This window comes from Grampus griseus (genome assembly GCF_964374135.1).
Source record: "Grampus griseus genome assembly, chromosome: 9".
NCBI classification, from domain to species: Eukaryota; Metazoa; Chordata; class Mammalia; order Artiodactyla; family Delphinidae; genus Grampus; species Grampus griseus.
In genome coordinates this window covers 89258780-89278201 of record NC_139003.1, presented here as the reverse complement: position 1 = coordinate 89278201, position 19422 = coordinate 89258780, and the positions used below count along the sequence as shown (strand labels likewise).

The following is a 19422-nucleotide window of genomic DNA, read 5'->3' as shown; positions in this document are numbered from 1 at the left end:
TTTTTGATAGTGCTGGCTCCCATGTTTAGTTGTTTATTCCACATGTATGTATTAAAATAGTGCTTATCTTATTTGCTGAGGCAAGACGGCCTTTATCCAAGTGCTTTTAAAGTTGTGTCACAGTATGGAGATACACATTCTAAGGTTTCTCATAAGAACAGTTCTATTTTAATTCATTTAAGATTTTCTGTCAACCCTCCCAGTTTTCACATGAAAGAAGGACTCTTTAAAGGAGCGTTTAAAGTTTGAATAGTAGTGACACCTTCTAGTATCTATTTATGGAATAAAAAATTAATGATTGGTTAGTGTATAATTTTTTTAAATCCTATGGGGGTTTTTTTTTGGTTTTTTTTCGCGTTACGCGGGCCTCTCACTGTTGTGGCCTCTCCTGTTGTGGAGCACAGGCTCCGGACGCACAGGCTCAGTGGCCATGGCTCACGGGCCCAGCCGCTTTGCGGCATGTGGGATCTTCCCGGACCGGGGCACGAACCCGTGTCCTCTGCATTGGCAGGCGGACTCTCAACCACTGCGCCACCAGGGAGGCCCAAAATCCTATGTTTTTTATAGCTTCTCTCATGGGGCAATGGTCAATCTAGATGTGTTTCCGAAGTTTGACCCTGACTCACATTAAGAGAGATTTTATGTTACCATCTGGCATATACTTGCATGCAAGTACACTCAAACCCAGGCACACACACATGCACACACACGTGTGCCATGAAACAGTAGTTACTCTCACTTCGTGTGATATTCTGTGACATTTCTTTTTCATTTGGTTGGTTATTTTAACCCATTTAATTGGTTTCATGACCCACTAATGTTTTGCATCCCATGGTTTCTCACCTTTTTCACAGGGCCCTCTATTGTTGAACTTCAGCTGCTCTAGTGATAGGAGCTGAGTTTTGTCCCTTTCTCCATCTATAAAGATTTATGCCCTTTTCTCCTGGGATTCTGGTAGCCCTGAGCTTCCTCCAGCACACCCCTCAGCTCCTAAGGCCTTGGCACATACGTAATAAGAGTAATTGTACTTTGCCTATGAAGACTTCTCCATATCTTGAATTCAGTGAAAAATTCTAACAGAGATTTATATCTATCAGTATATTCCTAAAGATATATTGAATGTACAGAAATCTCTCAGATTGATTCTAGAGCTTTCTCAGTTGTTTGAGAGGTCTTGGACACCATATGATAAAGATTTTAAGATTAAGTGGATCAGGAAATAAAATGAAAGTGTAGTATATTCTGGTGTTCAAATCTACCCCTAGTCTGAAAAGAAGGTTTCAGGTCCCATCTTTGGAGAAAAGGGATGTCAGTGCCCCTGCCTCTGCCTGTATACATGTCCAGGAAAGGCCCCGGCTCCACCAGCTTCTCTGCAGTTGTCGTGATTGACTTAGGACAGCTTCCCCATGTGGAGGTCCTACAGAGTCCCTTCCTAGAGGGGAGTGAGTCAATACAGAGTCGTCTTTATTCTAGTAACCCAGTTCTAGGCACTTTATTTGCTACCTGCAAAAACTTGTGAAGACATCTGTCTCTTCTCTAAAATTAGTCCTGAGCAGTTGCAGGGGCAGGGCCCATTCTTGTGAACCCTGCCATCTGTGCTGTGTGCTGTGACAAGGAAAAGGCGTCGTCCAGTGGTCGTGTGCGTAATTGACCTGGGCTCTTGTTCATGGGTCTCCTCCCTAAAGGTTCCGAGTCACATCAGCACCAGCCCAGTGGCAGTCAGTAGGAGACTGGCTAAATAAAACATGCCACATTCATAGGATCAAATATATGCAGCCGTTAACAAGTTATGTTGTTAGTTAATGTCTAAGAATATGAAAAATACTTCCTAATGCATCACGAAATGAAAAAGGCTACTAAACAGTATATATGGTATAGATCCCTACTATTTTTAAAATAATAGCATGTGTGTTTGGAGAGGAAAAATCAAGGCTAAACATCAAAATGTTACCTTGGGAGAGTAGCATTGTTACTAGTGATTTTTCCTTTAGAGGTTTCCTATATTATTCAAACTTTTTGCTTTGGTTGTTTTATATTTGTAGTTAGAAAAATCAACAGATATATTTAACAATCCCTCTTGCAGTGTTTCATCCATTTAAAAATAACAAGGGAGCCTAAAAATAATATAAAATATACTAAAACGTTATATGGTAAGGGTCGGGGGGCGAGAAAAACAGGCAGCCAAACTACCAAAAGCCCAGGAGGTTTAGAGGCAGGGGCTGCAGGAGGGGGCAGCAGGCCCAGTGCAAGGGAGGGTGACGGTGCCAGGCGGGGCGTCTCCAGCCCAGACCCCGGTGCAGCCTCCCCTCCCCCCTCCCTAGACACCCTGGCTTTGGCAGGCGCACCCTCCTCTCATCAGGCAGCCATCTGCCACAGGGCACTTCTCTTGGACGTAATGTCAGTGGACTCTTTAATTAGGCTGGCAAGCCTCTTCCAGGCATTTACCTTTTACTGTCTGCATGAGAATTTCCCAGGCAGCGGGAATCTTTTACCCCGGAGCGAATGCTGCCTCAGAAAGCTGCCGACATTAGGGACTTGCCCCTGGGTGGTTTGTGTTTGTACACAAGACACACGAGGCGCGGTCCCTGTCCACCCCTCCGCAGCATGACGGTGTGTCCCCCAGGAGGTGTCCGTGAGGGAGGTTACCTTTGCTCCACCTGGCCAGGAGCCTGTCAGTGCAGATCGTTGTGAGACAAAGGACAGAAAGAGCCACAGGCCTCTCACCGCCCGGGACACAGACCCTGCCTTCAGGCAGGCCTGCTCCCAGGGAACAGCCTGCTCTGCTGGAAGCTTCCTTGGGTTTAGTGGAAGAGCCTTGAGAGCTGCCAGGAGATAAGGGGTGTTCTGATGGATCTCTTAGCATGAGGGGCCCGGAGAAGGAAGAGCATTAGTAACTCTAGAGTGTAGTGTTCACGTCAACAGTTTTCAGTTGGAGGCGTGGTGAAGGTTCCCGTGTCTGCAGTTACTTCCGTGATCATCTGCCACTTGAGGTTCCACGCAGGTCCCTGCCTGCGGGTCTGCAGACCTGACGGTGGCCGTCTCTGCAGCCTCCGTGACGAGCACTTCCAGCCCCAGATGTGTTCTGTTCCTTCTTTCCACTCAGTCCATCCTCTGCAATCACGATTTCCCCAAGGTTTCTGGATTCTTAATTCCAAGTTTCTGACGTCAGCGTTGAAGACAGAAGGCAGCCACGTCTGGGGCTTGCTTCGCTTTGCTGCCTGCCAATCCTTCGGCAGTGCTAGGAGCAGCCGGGTAAATGTGGAGGACTGGATGGTTCATTTGTTGTAGTTTTTATTCTAACAGTCATTGTTTGATTATTATATGCTAAGCCTGTGCTGAGCGTTGTCCTGGTACTTTCTCCTTCCACCCTCACCACAATAGATGAGAGTTAGGGACAACTCCCAGGCAGCAGTCAAGGCTGAGGGGTGTAAGCTTTGGGGGCTGCACATGTGAGAACTGTGTGTGAGCCGCAGGGCTGCATTTCAGACCCAGGACTGCCTGTGCTCGCAACCACCGAGCCCCGCGTCTTATCCCAGAAGTCTGTGCTTGTTTGCACTCCAGAGGGTCCTAGAGCAATATGTGCACACTTATATGATTCATCCAGGAGAAGTCAGAGAGTGTTAAAGAGAATCTAAACTCCCCACTTTGGCGGTGACCTCCTGCTCTGAAATGCCGCATCTCCCATCTTCTGCTGCAGACAGCCTTCTGGGAGATGCTGCAGGAAGCTTGAACCAAATGTGGGCTTTTATTCTCAGAGAACGCCTGCTTGAAACCCCTGCCTCCTTTCTGTCCTGGTCCCCTGGGACTGACAGCCTTAGACTCCAAGACAGGAACTTGGGGGGCCTCTCACCTCTCTGCTCTGAGCCCTGACTCACCCCCCAGTCATCAGCCTCCTGCTCCGTTCTCTCCTGGGACACACACAGTCCCTCCTGCCACCATATCTGGGCCTCTTCCCATCTCTCCGAAGCCCTCACTATGTCCAGTGCAGGGAGGAGTCCCGTGTCCTCCCCTCCTGCCCCACTCATTTCTCTGCTGATTCCGCGTCTCAGTGCACATTCTCAGTGGTCTGGGCTGCCCTCACCAAAAGGGGCTTTGCGGTGCGGGTGGCGGCAGGCAGCCCAGGAACCCCGGATGCTGGCTGTGGACGCAGGACAGCAGGACTCAAGTCTTGTTCCACTCCGTAATTGGCCTTAACAGAAGACTGACAGCTACACAGCTCTGGATCACTTAAATGTGGAGATCTACTAGAAGTACAGTTTTTTTCTAATGGGATCTAATACTTGATTAATTAAGACTACCAGCTGGGGACTTCCCTGGTGGCGCGGTGGTTAAGAATCCGCCTGCTAATGCAGGGGACACGGGTTCGAGCCCTGGTCCGGGAAGATCCCACATGCCACGGAGCAACTAAGCCCGTGCGCCACAGCTACTGAGGCTGCGCTTAGAGCCCGCGAGCCACAGCTACTGAAGCCTGCGCGCCTAGAGCCCGTGCTCTGCAACAAGAGAAGCCCCCGCGATGAGAAGCCTGCAAACTGCAATGAAGAGTAGCCCCTGCTCGCCGCAACTAGAGAAAGCCCAGGCATAGCAACAAAGACCCATCACAGCCAAAAGTAAATAAATTAATTAAATAAATTAAAAAAGAAATACCAGCTGCCTGTAAAGTTTAACCTTGAAAAACACTGCTACTTAGAGTATTTTTCTCTAAGAGTGATTTTGTGGCATTTGGGGTATCTGTGTTTTATAACACTTAATGAATTTCTTTTTGTTCCTTTTATCACCTCAGATGGTGATGTATTTTTTGAACTTGCCGGTATTTCAGATTCCACCTGGAATCAGGGAGAAGGGAGGTTCTCATTCTGTGTTCTTTCAGCTTCTTAAAACAAGCACCGGAAACAAAATGTCTGCATTCAGTGTTTACAGGTAATTATGTCAGTGATGCATAATACGAAATCAAATCCAGTTGTGCTTTCCGTGGCTTTTTTGGCAGTCCTGTTAGTGGCTAGAGTGGAAGATTTGGTCTTGGCAGAAAAATTACAGCTGTGACTCAGAGCTCCAAAGGGACAAGTGATTGACCAGAAGATGCTGTTTCAAAGTGAGCTGGTTTCTATCAGGCCTGCCCTGTGCAGGTGTTGCAGTCAGCAGCCTCGTGTGTGGCTCGGCTGGGCTGCCGGCCGTGGCACGTTACCGATCGTTCCTCCCTCACCGTCTCCCTCCCTCTCCCTTTCTCATCCTTCTTCCCTTCCTGCCCTTGGATTGTTTGCAGTTTGCATCAAGAATATAGAAGGAAAACAAAGAAAAACACAAATATTCAAACCATAAAACTAATTTAATTGTGGTAGATAAGTTTCAAATTTGACTTTAAACTTCCTGAAGCCAAAGATAAAAGAGGAACAGAATCAGCTATGTAATTCTCACTTTCGGGAGGAAGGAAGTATATCAATTCTTAGGAAAAAGTTCATTGTTTCTTAGTACTTAATTCCAAAGCATTTGTACGTGGGACTTCATATAGGGAGCACTGAGAGAGAGTGGGGACCAAAATTCTTGGTCATCTTTTTGTCATAGAGGCAGAAAGGATTCCATGTGGCTGCCCTTCAGTAAGTGGAGGACTGTCATACAGGACTGGCCTCTCCCCCCCGGGTCTCCTCATGTCATGAGCTAGGGTTCAGGATGAATCCTACCATGTCACATGCTGTAGGCAAAGATTGGGCTTTACTGGGGCAGGGGAGGACTCTCACCAGACCAGGGGCAGCCGGGAGAGAAGTGAAGGCACAAGCTCCCTGTCTGCCCACATCCTCAGGGTGGCCTCTCAGGAGCGCCAGCAGGATGAGCCCGTGACCCAGTGGAGGAGCCGCCTCCCCCCTGGCTCTTTGCCCTGTTACAGCTCAAACACGCGCTTGGCCCCAGGCTGGCTTTGAGTCTGGGAATGTCAGCTGCTCAGCACCCGGTGACCTTGGGCTGTGAGATGTTTCAGCTTCCTCTGCTGGGACAAGGGTTCTCCAGGCTACGGGAAGTGGAGCTGGGGCACAGTTTCCTCCCCTCCCACCCAGAGTCAGCTTCCAGAGGCCTCTGAGACCGTAGTGCTCATCGCCGCCCCCCACCCCCCGAAGAACTTCAGGTCATGCTGGGTGAAAATAATTCCAAGAGAGACTGTGATGATATGGTTCAATTATGTGGGTGACTGGAGGTCCTTGACCCATGGAGAGAATTTGGGGATACCTAAAGAGATAATAACTGCATGGCCTTCAAACGGTGTCCTGGAAACATTACTTTGCTCAGGTTACCATATAGGAGTTGTTAACAGTTTGAAGTTGTACTTTCTCCAGGGGTCTTTTTTTCTCTCTGAGAATAAGTCTCTCTGTTCTAAAAACGTGATGAGTAGTTGCTACAGTTGATATCCTAAAAGAGGCTGCCTGACAAAATGAAGAGCCAGGCTGCACAGGTTTGAGTCTGTGTTCTGCCCTTTCCTAGCTTTTACTTGATTTCTCTTCCTCTCAGTTTACCTGTCTGTAAAATGGGGATGTAACCGTGCCTACCTCATAGGGTCGTTTGGAGGAATAAATGAGTTCACGTTTCTAAAGCTTTAAATAAGTGTTCTGTGTGGTAGCCATTGCTGCTGCTGTTAAAACTAGGAGCTTTGCCTAGATGGAGACAGGGTCTTCGACACACAGAGAAGGACTTAAACAGGGATGCCTCCAGGAAAACCAGAATTCCCTCAGCAACGTTTTCATACCCGAGTAGGTGCTGGACTCATTGCCTAAGGCTCTGCAGCGTGGAGCTCTGTGAGATGACTGCCCTTGGAAGTGTTCAAGGCAAGTGTACCACCCACAGCTGTGGGAAGACCCTAGCCCTGCTCCCACGGAGGACCTGGTTCAGAGCTTTGTGGAAGTCTGGAGACAGGCAACACAGATGAACTAAAAAGTTTCCACAGTAGTTAAAGACAATAAATTATAGAATAATGTTGTTTTACAAAACAGTTGAAATTAGAAAAATCCCTACCAGGGATAAATTTTATAGAATAGCTACTATAAAGACATTTTTTCCAATATATTCTGGATCCAACCAGAACCAACTATCTTTTGAGAGCACTGCTGACTCTTGAGTGTATCATCAGTGTGGTGAAGAAGCTTGTGTCTCTGGTTCGTCCAGGCCTTCAGCTGTAGATTGGAGTAAATTAGGTGGGGTGAAGAAAGAGCCCAGGTACAGAGCTATTTTACATACTTCAGAATCGCTGCTGAGTCAGGAGATGTTGCTGCCATCTTTCCTCTTGAGATTCAGCCTCTACATCTTGGCCTTTAATTAACTCTTATCCATCAGAGCCCAAAGCCAAGGAAGAGTCAGTAAAAGTTTCAAATTATTTTTGCCAGCCTTTGACAAGGGGGTAGGTGGTTGGGTAACGGGATAGATTTTCCTGCAGGCTCCTGTAAAATGCAGGGGTACCCCGGACATATTACGGGTTCGGTTCCAGACCACTGCCGTAAAGCAACTGTCACAGTAAAGCCAGCCACACAAATGGTTTTGTTTCCCAGTGCATATAAAAGTTACATTTATACTATAGTTTATTAAGTATGTAGTAGCATTATGTCTAAAAAAATTGTACGTATCTTAATTAAAAATACTTTATTGCTAAAAATGCTAACCATCATCTAACAATACAGTGTTGCCATAAACCTTCAGTTTGGTAAAAAACGCCAAATCTGTGAAGTACAGTAAAATGAGGGAGGCCCTTCGTGGATGGTGACGCCCAGACACACAGTGTGTCAGGATGGAGGGATGGTCAGTGAGGTAATAATTTTGTATATACAAGGACGTAATTGCCCTTTGAAGAGTTGTATAGAAAACTGAATTTTGAATTTATTGAAATTTTGAATTTATCCACATTAGATTATAGCCCAAGGAAGGATTTTATATAAAATAAAAACTGAAAATTTTGACCAAACCTATTAGTTACAACTACTTGACAGCTTCAGCTAAGTGCTTTGATTTTAGCCTGTTCATCAGATGAGCTCTAAGAGGGGATTTTGCTGAGTCACCCTGGAGTAAATCAGACCCAAAGGCAGTGAGCTGGGGGTCAAGGAAGGAGCTGAAGGGCAGGTCCACCTGCCAGAGTGTGGGGTGGGTGTGTGTGTCTCCCGGCTAAACAGGGGGTTAAGAAATGGTTAGGAATTAGCCAGTGTAGGAAGACTGCTGTTACTCATTCTTCCACTGCGCATTATGCTGTTGCGCTACTGTGCGGTTATGTTCTGCTAGTATGCTGTTGCGATTCTTCTACCAAGTCACCTCTTTCTGTATCGAGTAGCATTACATAACTTCTGCGTTTCCCTCTTTTAGACCACTGCTCTTCCAGACAAGTGAACACGTGGCCAGTAGCCCTGCACTGGGGGACATTATTCCATTCAGCATCATTATCCAGTTTTTGTTCACAAGAGCACCCCCTGAGCTGAGATCCCCCTTCCAGGTAAGGAAGTGAAGAATGTGCCGCTGCCGCCCCCCTCCCCCCAACTGAAGGTGCCTGACCTTCTCCTGCCTTACGTAATCACGGATTCCTGTCCTGGCAGCAAATGCCTAAGGAAGGAAGAAAGAGTCCCACTGCCCAGCCCCTACTTTCTCAGCAGTGTAAAAATTGCCTGCTGCATCTAGAATTAGCCCTTTAAATAATAGTGACACAAGTAATTTATGTTCGTAAAGCTTTTTTTTTTTTTTTGTGGTACGTGGGCCTCTCACTGCTGTGGCCTCTCCCGTTGCGAAGCACAGGCTCCGGACGCGCAGGCTCAGCAGCCATGGCTCACGGGCCCAGCTGCTCCGCGGCATGTGGGATCTTCCCGGACCGGGGCACGAACCCGCGTTCCCTGCATCGGCAGGCGGGCTCCCAACCACTGCGCCACCAGGGAAGCCCCATAAAGCTTTTTTGACGGAGGCTCCATTTACTTTTCTGACCTACCTTCAATTGGCAAACCCAAAAGGCTCTTTGGGAGTCAGGAAGGTGCCCCAGGGGCTGTGCCGCCTGCCGTCGGGCAGGTGTCTCTGGCGTCATTTGACCCCGGGAATCCCTGCGATCCTCTCTGAACCCGCACGTGCTGTCGCAGGATGGGATTCACCTTCTCTCCTCTGATTGTGTTTCCACCCTGCAGAGGGCCGAGTGGTCCCACGCACGCTTCTCCCAGTGGCTGGATGACCATCCCTCTGAAAAGGACAGGCTCCTCCTCATCAGGTAGAGCTGTGCGCTGCAGGGGCACCACCCAGGGCGTGAGGGATGTAGGGGAGGAGGAAGGAGAGGGCCCCGGCGGGCGTGTGCACGTTGTGCTCCCCCGGGGCAGGCGCCTCACCTGCTGGAGTGCTGCCGGGGCGCATCGCTGGGGGGCATGTCAGGTTTTGCTTTCCGTGTCCTCCACATCCCCTCTTGTGCTGTCCCGTGCCTGATGCAACCCTAAGAACCATGCGCTTCTGTTTTGAAAACCAACCTCAACTATGAAGCGACTCCTTGCCTTGGCTCCATTTTCTGCTTCATTTCCACGTGGGGCAGTTACTGAAGTCGTGGAATGCAGATGGGAGTAAACGTGATACTGTTATTAGTAGAAAACAAGGACACCCAGCAGCCTAGTGCCTCTCAGGTGTGTTTATGCACGTGTGCGCACACATGCAGACACACCCACCACCCCCCGTACACCCCCGCCATGCCCAGGGTGGGATGCTTGCACTGTCCCGTACGGCTTACTAAGCATCTCTCTTCCATCAGCACTCTCCTTTGAAATTTCCCTCACCAGAATCTCCAGAGACCTCTTAGCCACCAAATGCAGATGTTTCTGTTCTCACTTTATCACTCTGCAGCTTTAGCTAGAAGTGACCACCACTTCCTTCTTGAAACTGCTCATCAGCTGACCGATTCCACTTATTTTTATTGATACTCACCATGTGCCAGGCCCTGAGGACACAAAGCAAACCAAGACAGGCCCTGCCTTCTTGGATCTTCCATGGCACCTCCGTCATCTGTTTCTCTTCTCATCTCTGTGGCCATATTTTCCCTCAGTCTCGTTTGCTGAACTGTCTTCTTCTGTCCACTCCTTAAAGGCCATCATTTCCCACAGTGTGTTCCTGGCTCTTTTCCCTTCACGTTCGATCTGTACTTTGGTTCCCAGGTGAGTTCACCCAGACCCATGACTCTAGTGACCTCTTCTGTCCTGTGGCTCCGGGTCTGTGGTTCATCTTGGTTGCCCAGGGCCTCAGGCCAGCGAACTTGCTGTCACATGTCATCACTCAAAGCCCCACAGAAATCTCAACCCCAAAATGCTGAAAGTAAATCATCTTTCCTTTCAAACCTGCTCATTCTCTTAGACTCACTGTCTTTTTTTTTTTTTGTAAACTTTTTATTTTATATTGGAGTATAGCCAATTAACAATGTTGTGATAGTTTCAGGTGCACAGTAAAGGGACTCAGCCATACGTAGACATGTATCCATTCTCCCCCAGGGCTCCCCTCCCATCCAGGCTGCCATATAACATTGAGCAGAGTTCCCTGTGCTATATAGTAGGTCCTTGTTGGTTATCTGTTTTGAATATAGCAGTGTGTACATGTCGATCCCAAACTCCCTGAATATCCCCCCATCCTTCCCCTGCCAGCCCCGTAACCATAAGTTCATTCTCTGAGTCTGTGAGTCTGCTTCTGTTCTGTAAATAAGTTCATTTGTATCATTTTTTTTTAGATTCCGCATATAAGGGATGTCATACGATATTTCTCTTTCTCTGTCTGATTTACTTCACTCAGTATGACAATCTCTGGGTCCATCCATGTTGTTGTAAATTGCATTATTTCATTCTTTTTAATGGCTGAGTAATATTCCATTGTATATATGTACATCTTATTTATCCATTCCTCTGTTGATGCAGACTCCCTGTCTTGGTTGGGGTGTCACTGTCACCTATATCCAGCCAAGCTAGAAAACCTTTAAGCCATCATTCAACTCCTCTGTCACCCTCCTTCTCCAAAGCCAGGCAGTTGTACCTCTTAAATCACTTTGGAAGCCATTCTCGACTCTTCCAAGGGACCCTAATGCTCTTAGCCTGGGGACCAGGGCACCAAACCAGCCTTTGCTTGAGTCTAAGAGCAGGGGATGAGTTGGGTTCTCCAGAGCCAGCCTGGGGCTCGTGTGCTGAAGTGGTTCTCGGCTGTGTTTGCACCCAAGAGTCACTTACAGAACTTTGAAAAATCCACGTGTCAAGGCCACACCCTGACTGCCTCGGAATCTCCCTGGGAGCCAGCATTGGGATTTCTTAAAGTGGCCCGCGGCTCCCCGCAGCACAGCTGGGGCTTCACAGCACAGTCGCCAAGTGCGAGCCCACCTCACTCCACTCCCCCTGCCGCCGAGGAAGGAAGCTGTGGGGGTCGTGGAGGAAGCCTCAGCCCGCCAGATCCGGGAGCGGCACCGAGTCCTCAAGTGTGGCGACCGGCGCCCAGGGGGAGCGCCCGGCCCTGCCAGTGGATAAAGAGGAGGGTGGCCCGTGCCCCTGCTCTTATTCCGTGCTGGCCACTTGTCCTCTCAGCTCTGAGTATCTGAGCGAGGAGTGGGGTGGGACGCGCGGTGAAGCTGTCACCGTCAGTGCGGCGTCTGGTTAAACGGCCCTCAGAAGAGGCCCCAGGTGTGGACGGGGGACTCCGCCGGGGCTGGTGTGGGGCTTTGCGGTGCCCTCTCCGAGTCCCGTTGACCCGCCAGCTGCAGCCCACTGGCTAGTACAGGAGTGCGCAGGGCTCAGTTGATGGAACAGGGCGCACCTTTGTCCTCTACCAAGTTGGACTGAGCTCATCTACAACAGTTGTCCTGCTGTGGGCACATCACAAATCTGCTTCCTTTTGCTTCTTTTTAAAAATGTCTCCCGAGTGATTTCATCGGCAGTGCTGTTGCTGAGCCTATATTTAGCAACTGAAAACCATGTTCAGAAATGCTGTCAAGCTTTTTGAATCAGGCCTGCGCATCACGCCACGCATGGCTGATACCAGAGCCTTCGGTCCTGAGCAGGGAATGAAGCCCTCCTCGGGGGCTCCAAACCCTGTGCTCCTGCTCCGGCCCAGGCTGCTAACAAAGCAGGAAGCTCTGTCCTAGAGAACGTCCTTTCTTACCTGTTATTGCAAAACTGATTTCATCCCTGCATACTGAAGCACCACTGGATGAATTTCTTGCCCCTATAGATAAACCTAGGGTGAGTATTGCCCTTTAAATGTCAGTAAATTTGTTTTAGCTTTGGGGGCAAACCTTGTAGACTCATCTCCTCCCGGCGCAGTGTGTTAAGTCGTCAGAAGTAGGGCAGATCGAGGGTATAGCAGCTACTGCTGCGGAACAAACGGCAAGTAATGACCTCTCTTCTGCCTTCCTTTCTGCTTCCTTTGACACCAGACATTTCTCTAGAGCTTGAATGGATCCTAGTCAAGTTAATTTTAAAAGTGGAGTCACCAGTGACTCCTGGGGCCGAGTGGGGAAGATGGTACCTCCCGGCCCCTGCCAGGCAGGCATGTGCGCCCTTGGGGGTGGGGTGGCAGCCTGGGGAACTCCTGGGGGTCTGCAGGTATTGACTACGTTCTCAGCAAAGATGAAGACTGAGGTTGTGATGGAAAGATTTCTCAAGTTCTGCACAAGAAGTAGGATTGGCAGCATACATACCAACTCTTGATATTGGCAGTAGGACAGCAACTCTTCTGACTGTGGCCTCTTCTCCTTTGTTTTTCCTGAGTCTCAGTAGGGGAACACCTTTATGGTGTCACAACTATATACAGACTTTATTTGCTTATTGGTACTTTTCACCTGTACAATCGTCACACAGTTCTCAGTGCCCCGTGCATCCTTGGACCCCTTGCCCTCCTCCGGGCATCCAGGGCCCACGGGCTGGGAACCATACCCTCAGCTGCTCCACTTCTGCAGAACCACAGGATCCCTGTTGTTGGAGGTGGGGGTTTGGTCTCCACATAGGAACATCTTTCAGAACCACAGAATCCCTGTTGTTGGAGGTGGGGGTTTGGTCTCCACATAGGAACATCTTTCAGGTGTTCCTATGGTGTGAGATCCCTTCCAGTTCTGGGAACTGGGTACCTGAGGTGAGACCCAGGGGAGGATGGAGTCAGGGGAAGGCCTGCGAAGGCACATGGTAGTTTTTTAAGTCATTTAGGTATCTCTGTACTAAGCACACTGATAGGTCCTGCCTGACAAAAATCAATTTTGTGTGTTCCGTAAAATCCTCCACTTGGTTAGTTTATATCACATTGGGCAGTGTTGCCATGTTACCACAAACCCTCCCCTTTGCTAAAAATTGTTTGCACAATTCCTATACTAATTTCTTTTTTCAATAAGGGTAACTTTAATAATCTTCCTATTTTGGATACAAACCAGAGTTGAGACTCTTACATAATGCTTGGCCCGACTTCCAAGAAAGCTGATGTTTTGCTCAAGCAAATGAAGTAATAATTGCTTGAAAATCTTGCTCTGATTTTACGTGGGAGGGCAGCTTTAATCTTTTTTCTCTCCGTAGTTCTGATGGTGTTTTTGATGAAAACCAAAAACACTAACCAAACTCATTTCTGAACTTGCTTCCACATATTGTCTAGTTTTATGTAATACCTTATCCTTCTGAAAGCAGATGAAACTAAGTGGATTTTTGTCCGTTGATTAGATAAAAATGACTCTAACCCATTCATTGCAGAATTACAGTTTCTGTGAATTTCAGTGCATTAATTTCTTAGACTGATACATATACACCATTGTCTCAAAGACAGATGGAGCCCTTGGGGGTTTCTCTACCTTGTGTGAATCTGGAGGGACTACATGTTGGGAGTGGGGCGTTTGCCCAGGATGCCATAGCAACTTAAATAGCATTACTAAAAGAAACAAGTTTTTTCACAGAGAAACAGCTTCATCTAAGGCTCAGCCCTGACATGAATAAGGCATCTCACAGGACATTGTTCTTTAAGGGCATTAAATTCCATTTTGCTTGCCTGTACTTTTGAGGATCCCTGCACTCATGCTTCTCTTTTATTTCTTTTCTTCATTGCTTTTGTCTTTTTCATTACAGTTCTCTGTCTTCCTGTATCTAATTCACTTTTTTAATTCGTTCACCCTGCATTTGGCAAGCACTTAGGTCCTGGGGCTACATAAATGCAGAAAACAGCCCCAAGCCTCAGAGTTGTTACATATTAAGAGGGAAACTAACCAACACACAGATCCTTTCACGGCAATGTGGTCATGCGTGGTAGAAGCGTAAACATCTTGCTCCTTACATGGAGAATCTGAGGCCATCAGAAGCGCGGTGGGGAAAACCGTATTTGAGTGCTTCATAGGTTCATAGATGTACTTGGAAGAGAGCCAGGTTCTTCACAGTACGATCCTTTAACTCTCAAAACTAAATCATGTAGGTATTCTTCCCACTTTGCAGATGAGCAAATAGGCTCAAAATGTAGCCCAGATCACACAGCTAGTTCAGTGCGGGGCCGGGGGGGGGGGGCGCAGAGCCTGATGTCCCAGTGGTGCTTCTTAACTAAGAGCCTGCCAGGCCCCCGCAGAGCTGGTTTCTAGTTTGATTACTTTAGCATGAGTAGTAAAGTATTACTTCACTTGAAGCCAGCCTTCAGGGATCCGTCCCCAGATGCTGGGGTCTGGCTAAGCCACGCTATTGGTGCAGAAGTCCCAGACCTTTCCACTTGATGTGACTCCACGGTGGATTCAGCTTTGTGCTGCCTCGAGTTAGGAAAGGCTTTATCACAAACAAGGCATTTGGGCTGGTCCTGTGTAAAAGCTCTACGAGGAAGAAAGCGGGGAGGGGCGTTCCAAAGATAAGGACGGTTAATGAAGAAGCTATGTCTTGCTAATAATGAGACAAGCCAGTGTGGTCGAGGGAAACAGGCCCTTTTTGGAGCCCGACCTTGTTAGGCAGAGACATCTTTCTTTCAGAGTGGCATTTGCACGAGCACCCAGGTCTCTCAGGGTTGGGCTGAGAGTCACCAGTGAGCTGGATGGAGCTGTTCTGCCTGTGTCGGTAACGCGAACAACGGAAACTAATGATTTGAGGGTCTTTTTAGGGCACAGCAAACGGTTTGGAACCCAGCAGTCGCACAGCGTTGGGGGAGGTTGTTGATGAAGCTGGTGTTCGGTGGGGTTGTGAGTGGAGACACTGCCCCGATGGCGAGAGGGCATGGCAGGTCACGGGCCTCAGGTGGCCGTCTCTGGCTGTAGTGTGGCAGGTCCTCTAGTGCAGGGCTGATGGCACCAGGGTGACCACCACCTACGAGGCTACAGCAGCAATTAGGGCACTAGATGGCAGGGTTGAGACTGAAGCTGAAGGGGAGAGGAGGGACCGGATGTGGTAACGTGGGGTAAGTTAAAAGTGGTGGTCAGGTGTAGGACTAAAAGAATTTTAGATACAGACCTTGGGGAGATGATGGTGTCCTTTGCTGAAATAGGGGAAGGGGCAGAACGCTACCCTTCGCCTGGGTTTTTTTATCCTAGGTTTGTTTTTTCCTTTTCCTTTGATATTTTTTAGACCAGGTTTAGGTTCACAGCAGATTTGAGAAGGCACAGATTTTTCCCTATGTCCCCTGCCCCCACTGCACAGCCGCCCCCATTATCAACACCCCCTCCTCCACAGTGGCCCCATTTGTTACAGCTGGGAAGCCCACATGGACATCATGGTCACCCAGCGTCCATAGCTTACACTGGGGCTCACTCTCAGTGTTATAGGTTCCATGGGTTCGGACAGCCCTAGGTTTCTGACAGGTGAGTTTCAGGGAGACCTGGAAGGAGACCTGGAAGGAATCAGATAAAGATGTCCAGAACACAGAGATCGGGAGGGAGGTCAGGGCTGGAAATGAGAGATTGGAGATTCAGTTGTGTATGAAACCATGACAGTGGCTACTGGGGTTGCAGGGCGCTGTGGTGTGAGCAGAGCTGGACACGCGCCTGGCAAGTATATCCCCTGCAGTGAAATGAAAATAACGGCCAAGCCTGACAGAGGATGCATATTTTCAGTGTTTGGGAGCAAATAAGAGTGAAAAATTACACATTAGATGGGACTTGAGACAGTATGTGAGCCGAGTTATGGTATTAACTTACATCTTTATGGAAATGCTCTACTCTCAAGAGTGTGAAACTTCATGGCTATGACAAAAAATTGTTCTACTTGGAACTTAAATAGACCCAATAATGAAAAATATGCATAAACGAACAAGCACAGGGCTGGACTTGACCTGTGGGCTGGTTTGCTGAGCCCCGGCTCTAATTCATGAGAACATCATTATCATACTCTTGGCTAAATTCAGACTGCCTGCCTTCTCGTCGCCTAATAGGCCAACAGTTGGAGCCTAAGAACAATTTATCCTACTTGTGGTAACAGGAATACAAAGCCCTGCCAGTGTCAGTGTGTGCTGAGCGAGGGCCCTGCCTCCGGCAGTGCCGTGCACACTGCACAGTGCAGGGCGCCCCCTCGTGAGCTCAGCGCGTCGACACAGGCTGCGCTTGGCTCCGCAGAAGTCTCTTCAGTAGGAAAGACCACGAAAGGGAAACTGGGAATCTTAGGCGCCAGAGAGCCTCCGATTGGGTGATGAGACCACTAAGTGCAACGCAGGCTGAAAACCGTGCACAGCTCTGCACCTTAACCACAGGAACGCGACCAACAAGTGTTTGAGGGCTGGTCGACTGGGCAAAGCAGTTCCAGAAATGGGCTGCTTTTAGGTGTTGGCATCCTCCGAGCTCTTTTATTTCATTTGTATAACCTTCTGATCCTTGTTTTCTTTTGGTTTTCAGGGGTGCCCTGGAAGCTTATGTTCAATCAGTTAAAAGCAGAGAAGGCAAAGAATTTGCACCAGTTTATCCCATAATGGTTCAACTGCTTCAAAAAGCTATGTCTGCTCTTCAGTAATAATGTGAAGTATTTCTTAATGTCCATTTTGTGCTAACCTATCCAAGGTTGGCAATTTAACACATACTCTAAAGGACAGCTGCCATCTACTATTTTAAGAATGTAATTGAATTTTTTGTATTTCCTGTTGATCTTTCCTGTTTACCTCTGAAGCCCTTCTACCTTACGTAGCATAAAATGTCAAAACTGATTCATCATCACCACCTTCCAACTCTGTGGACCTGATTTTTTCCAGAAAGATACCAAACTCTTGTCTCTCCTCTCAGGCTTTTCTGTGAGGCTATCTAAAACTTCTTTCCCATCACAGAGTCCCCGCTGCTGCTTAAGGGATTCGACCAACTTCTAGTAAGTACACTGCTTCTCCCCAACTGGCATCCTTCCTCACTGGATAAGTAGGTAGCCCAGTGGTTTCCATATTTGGCTGCATATTAGACTCACTGGTAGAAGCTTTAAAAAACCCTGATGCCCAATTTGTACCCCTTATTAACACGTATGGGGGTAGAAGCCAAGCATTAGTATTTAAAAATATATATATATCCTGAAGTGTTTCCAACATGCAACAAAGTTTGGGAACCACTGGCATATCCCAAAGCTAAGATGTAGGGCTAAATGTTGTGTAACTGTATCTTTAATAAAGATAGAGCAAGGCTGTCTTTACACTCTTGTGTGTCATTTTATTAAAAACAGACTTTCGGGGCTGTTCAACTTTGTAACAGAGATGCCAAGTTAAAAATAACTTTTACTCTACAAGATTTCTTATAAATAGTAGGTAATCTAGGTCCTTAGTTTTCTATTGCCCTTGCCCTGTCATTAACATTTTATTTTAAATTTAATGTTTAAAATCCCATAAGCCACTTCTAAAATATTTTCCATCTCCTGAACCTGTTATTCTGATGACTCATTGGTAAAGGTCAGTCAGGATCAATCAGTGGAAGTCAGAGATAAACAATTTTTTCATTTTATTTGAAATAATATACAAGAATATAGTGTGCAAAATTTAGGGGCAACATCATGAAGAAGTGTAATGAACTGAAATTCAATTTTACAGCTGTGATTCCTAACCAGAAACACCACTGGGTAAGTAACATGAAAAGCCATGATTGTAGCTCAGAGCATAAGCAGCTGTATTGCCATTGTGTTTGCTCTCACTGTAGACAGTTTGGAGGAAAGTAAAGTGCACGTGTTGCACTGCATAAGTGCAAAGTCTGCCCCCACCATAGAGATACGATGACAAATACGATATTAAGATATGTGGCTGAGGAGATACAGGACACAAAAGTTAAAAATACAATGGTGTCAACCGTTAACAGCACCATTACAGTGACTATACCCCAATGCTATTCACTAACTTTACCTTGGCCTGGGCTGTCTCCATCGAGCAAGGGGTGGGTGCTGCCACCTGGCGCGTCCACTCAGCATGCTCCGGGAGCCGTGGCAGGTGGCTCTCAGGCTGTGACACTGACACCATCCACCTGCCCCCTGTTCCGGCAACCTCTTGGCACTGGCCAGACTAGGAGCCCCCGTGTTTGGCACAGATGCTGAGCCATATGGTGGTTGCTCAAGGAAAGGCCAACTCCCGGCTTCTGCTTCACTCCATTATGTATACAATACAGATTAATAAGCAGTAAGGAGCCAATGTATAAACAGCAGTTACATATTTTTAAATTCCCCCTTTGTACAATTTAAAATAAAACATGTATACACTTCTCCTCTCTTTCTACTGTACTTTAGCACCACAGGATATCAATTTTCAAGCCTATATTACCTGATAGACATATATGAAGTTTGGAAGAAAATAAGGCAATTTGGTTTACAATGTTGATAGTTTTAGCTTACTTAATGCTCTAATGGAGAAAGCAAATCCTCACTCGTATTATTAAATCAATCATTTCAAGACTCAATGCTATCAGTATCTTACGGTCACACAGATTCAGGACAAAAGGTGAGACCTTGATCTTCTTAAGTCTTTCCATCAACAGTCAATGTTTATGCAAATACAGACTTAAGAACATAAGCATCCTGGTTTAATGTTGTTGTGAGCCCTGTGGAGATAAAATTAATAACTCAGTGAATGTTTACACATAAATACACAGCAGTTCTACAAATGAAAGCTAAGATGGATAATATAATGTTAACAACCATACTATTAAAAAAAGATCGCTTTCTCAAAGGTGGTGATTTTTTTAAAGTCTGATAATACCTGATGGTCCAAGCATCCAGAAAATTTATGAAAATGCTGAGACAAGAGAGATCGACTAGGATGAGCAGACAGGAAAGGGGATCCAGGCCAAGTCCTACCACATGGAATCCTAAAGAACTTCAAAAATCTAGTTCAGTCACCCTCATACTGGAATCTGACTGCTGACTGCTTCTTTATAAGAAATTCTTAAACAGATGAGAACCACATGTTACTATACAGAAATAGACAAATACAGAGAATGAATTAGAACATCCTTGGCCAGCCCTCCTGCTGCGAAGTACTGATGCTGTCCCTTTGTCTTTAAATGATATTTCAAATTGAGCTCATTCTGTTCTATCA

The 19422-nt window shown here is 47.2% G+C and overlaps 2 protein-coding genes across 4 annotated transcripts in view; one reads left to right on the top strand and one right to left on the bottom strand.

The window, feature by feature from the left end:
* COG5 (component of oligomeric golgi complex 5) overlaps positions 1-17668 on the top strand; it is a 285669-nt gene extending 268001 nt beyond the window's left edge. Inside the window, exons 20-22 of the mRNA XM_082661812.1 lie at positions 8326-8452; positions 9126-9205; positions 16769-17668. Of these exons, the coding sequence (XP_082517938.1) occupies positions 8326-8452; positions 9126-9205; positions 16769-16883 (322 nt within the window). The 3' untranslated portion in view covers positions 16884-17668. The remainder of the gene's footprint in view (positions 1-8325; positions 8453-9125; positions 9206-16768) is intronic.
* Positions 17669-17818: 150 nt separating this feature from the next.
* The window catches only part of HBP1 (HMG-box transcription factor 1), a 31052-nt gene continuing 29448 nt past the window's right edge, over positions 17819-19422 (bottom strand). For all 3 annotated transcript variants that reach the window (XM_082661813.1, XM_082661815.1, XM_082661814.1), the window contains exon 11: positions 17819-18925. In XM_082661813.1, coding sequence (XP_082517939.1) covers positions 18908-18925 — 18 coding nt within the window. In that variant the 3' untranslated portion in view covers positions 17819-18907. The remainder of the gene's footprint in view (positions 18926-19422) is intronic.